The sequence below is a fragment of the Branchiostoma floridae genome, chromosome 6 (assembly GCF_000003815.2).
Source record: "Branchiostoma floridae strain S238N-H82 chromosome 6, Bfl_VNyyK, whole genome shotgun sequence".
Taxonomy (NCBI): Eukaryota; Metazoa; Chordata; class Leptocardii; order Amphioxiformes; family Branchiostomatidae; genus Branchiostoma; species Branchiostoma floridae.
In genome coordinates, this window is record NC_049984.1 from 20,260,985 (window position 1) to 20,262,809 (window position 1,825).

General features: G+C 35.4%; 1 protein-coding gene across 1 annotated transcript in view; it reads left to right on the forward strand.

Moving 5' to 3' along the window:
- Positions 1-65: 65 nt before the first annotated feature.
- The window catches only part of LOC118418182 (vacuolar protein sorting-associated protein 4B-like), a 12,687-nt gene continuing 10,927 nt past the window's right edge, over positions 66-1,825 (forward strand). Inside the window, exons 1-3 of the mRNA XM_035824020.1 lie at positions 66-80; positions 211-427; positions 1,477-1,624. Coding sequence (XP_035679913.1) covers positions 66-80; positions 211-427; positions 1,477-1,624 — 380 coding nt within the window. The remainder of the gene's footprint in view (positions 81-210; positions 428-1,476; positions 1,625-1,825) is intronic.

Here is a 1,825-nt window from a genome sequence, read left to right on the forward strand (position 1 = left end):
ATATAGCTATAACGACGTTTTTTGAGGTGGCGGTATAATGACACCTGGTGGATTTATGAGAATGTATGTTACTCCATACGGTATACCCTATAGTACTTCTTTGATACTCTATGTGTGAGTGTTACCATAGTTTTCTTAAACTCGTCAATTTTCCCAGCAGGCTTTTTTTTTTAAACCTTGACACAGATATAAGACTTCAGCCCCTGGTAGATTTCTCCTTCCCATTGTGAAACACTTTCTACAAGACATACTCTAAATGTTCACATCATCAAGCAGGTTTCACTCTATGTGAATCCAATTGTATTTATTTTACAGAAAGCTATAGACCTGGTATCCAAGGCAACAGAGGAAGACAAAGCCAAAAACTATGAAGAGGCCTTGAGGTTGTACGAACATGGAGTGGAATATTTTCTACATGCCATCAAATGTAAGTATGAGCATGGAGTGGAACACTTTCTACATGCCATCAAACGTTAGTACAAACATGTAGTGGAACACTGTCTACATGCCATCAAATGTTAGTACAAACATGTAGTGTAACACTTTCTACATGTCATCAAATATAAGTACAAACATGTAGTGGAACACTTTCTACATGCCATCAAATGTAAGTACAAACATGTAGTGTAACACTTTCTACATGTCATGAAATGTAAGTACAAACATGGAGTGGAACACTTTCTACATGCCATCAAATATAAGTACAAACATGTAATGTAACACTTTCTACATGTCATCAAATGTAAGTACAAACATGGAGTGGCACACTTTCTACATGCCATCAAATGTAAGTACAAACATGTAGTGTAACACTTTCTACATGCCATCAAATGTAAGTACAAACATGGAGTGTAACACTTTCTACATGCCATCAAATGTAAGTACAAACATGTAGTGTAACACTTTCTACATGCCATCAAATGTAAGTACAAACATGGAGTGTAACACTTTCTACATGCCATCAAATGTAAGTACAAACATGTAGTGTAACACTTTCTACATGCCATCAAATATAAGTCCAAACATGTAGTGTAGCACTTTCTACATGCCATCAAATGTAAGTACAAACATGTAATGTAACACTTTCTACATGTCATCAAATGTAAGTACAAACATGGAGTGGAACACTTTCTACATGCCATCAAATGTAAGTACAAACATGTAATGTAACACTTTCTACATGTCATCAAATGTAAGTACAAACATGGAGTGGAACACTTTCTACATGCCATCAAATATAAGTACAAACATGGAGTGGCACACTTTCTACATGCCATCAAATATAAGTACAAACATGTAATGTAACACTTTCTACATGGCATCAAATGTAAGTATGAACATGGAGTAGAACACTTTCTACATCAGTCATGTCAGTATATGTGTGGAATTCTACAGTGGCTTGATATACAGGTACTATATATTTTACTGTGTATCATGTACAGTACATGTATCATTTGTATGTCCCTTATTTGTTAGATGAAGCGCAGAGTGAGAAGTCCAAGGAAAGCATCCGTTCCAAGTGTGTGCAGTATCTGGACAGAGCAGAGCAGATCAAAAAGCACCTGAAGAATAAAGATGGCAAAGGTGGCAAGCCCAAGCCAATGAAAGAAGGAGGCAGTTCAAAGTAAGTCAATCATATCTTTGTGAATGACACATGAATTTTATTGTATTATATATCACTTAAAACATATATATTCAATAGTTAAAATAATATGCCATTGTTATGATGTAATTGTACATTTGTGACTTTTCTTGGGAACTAAGGCTACTTATGTGAATACCTCATGAAAATGAAGTGACCAGATCTTCCTTCATCATATTCCTG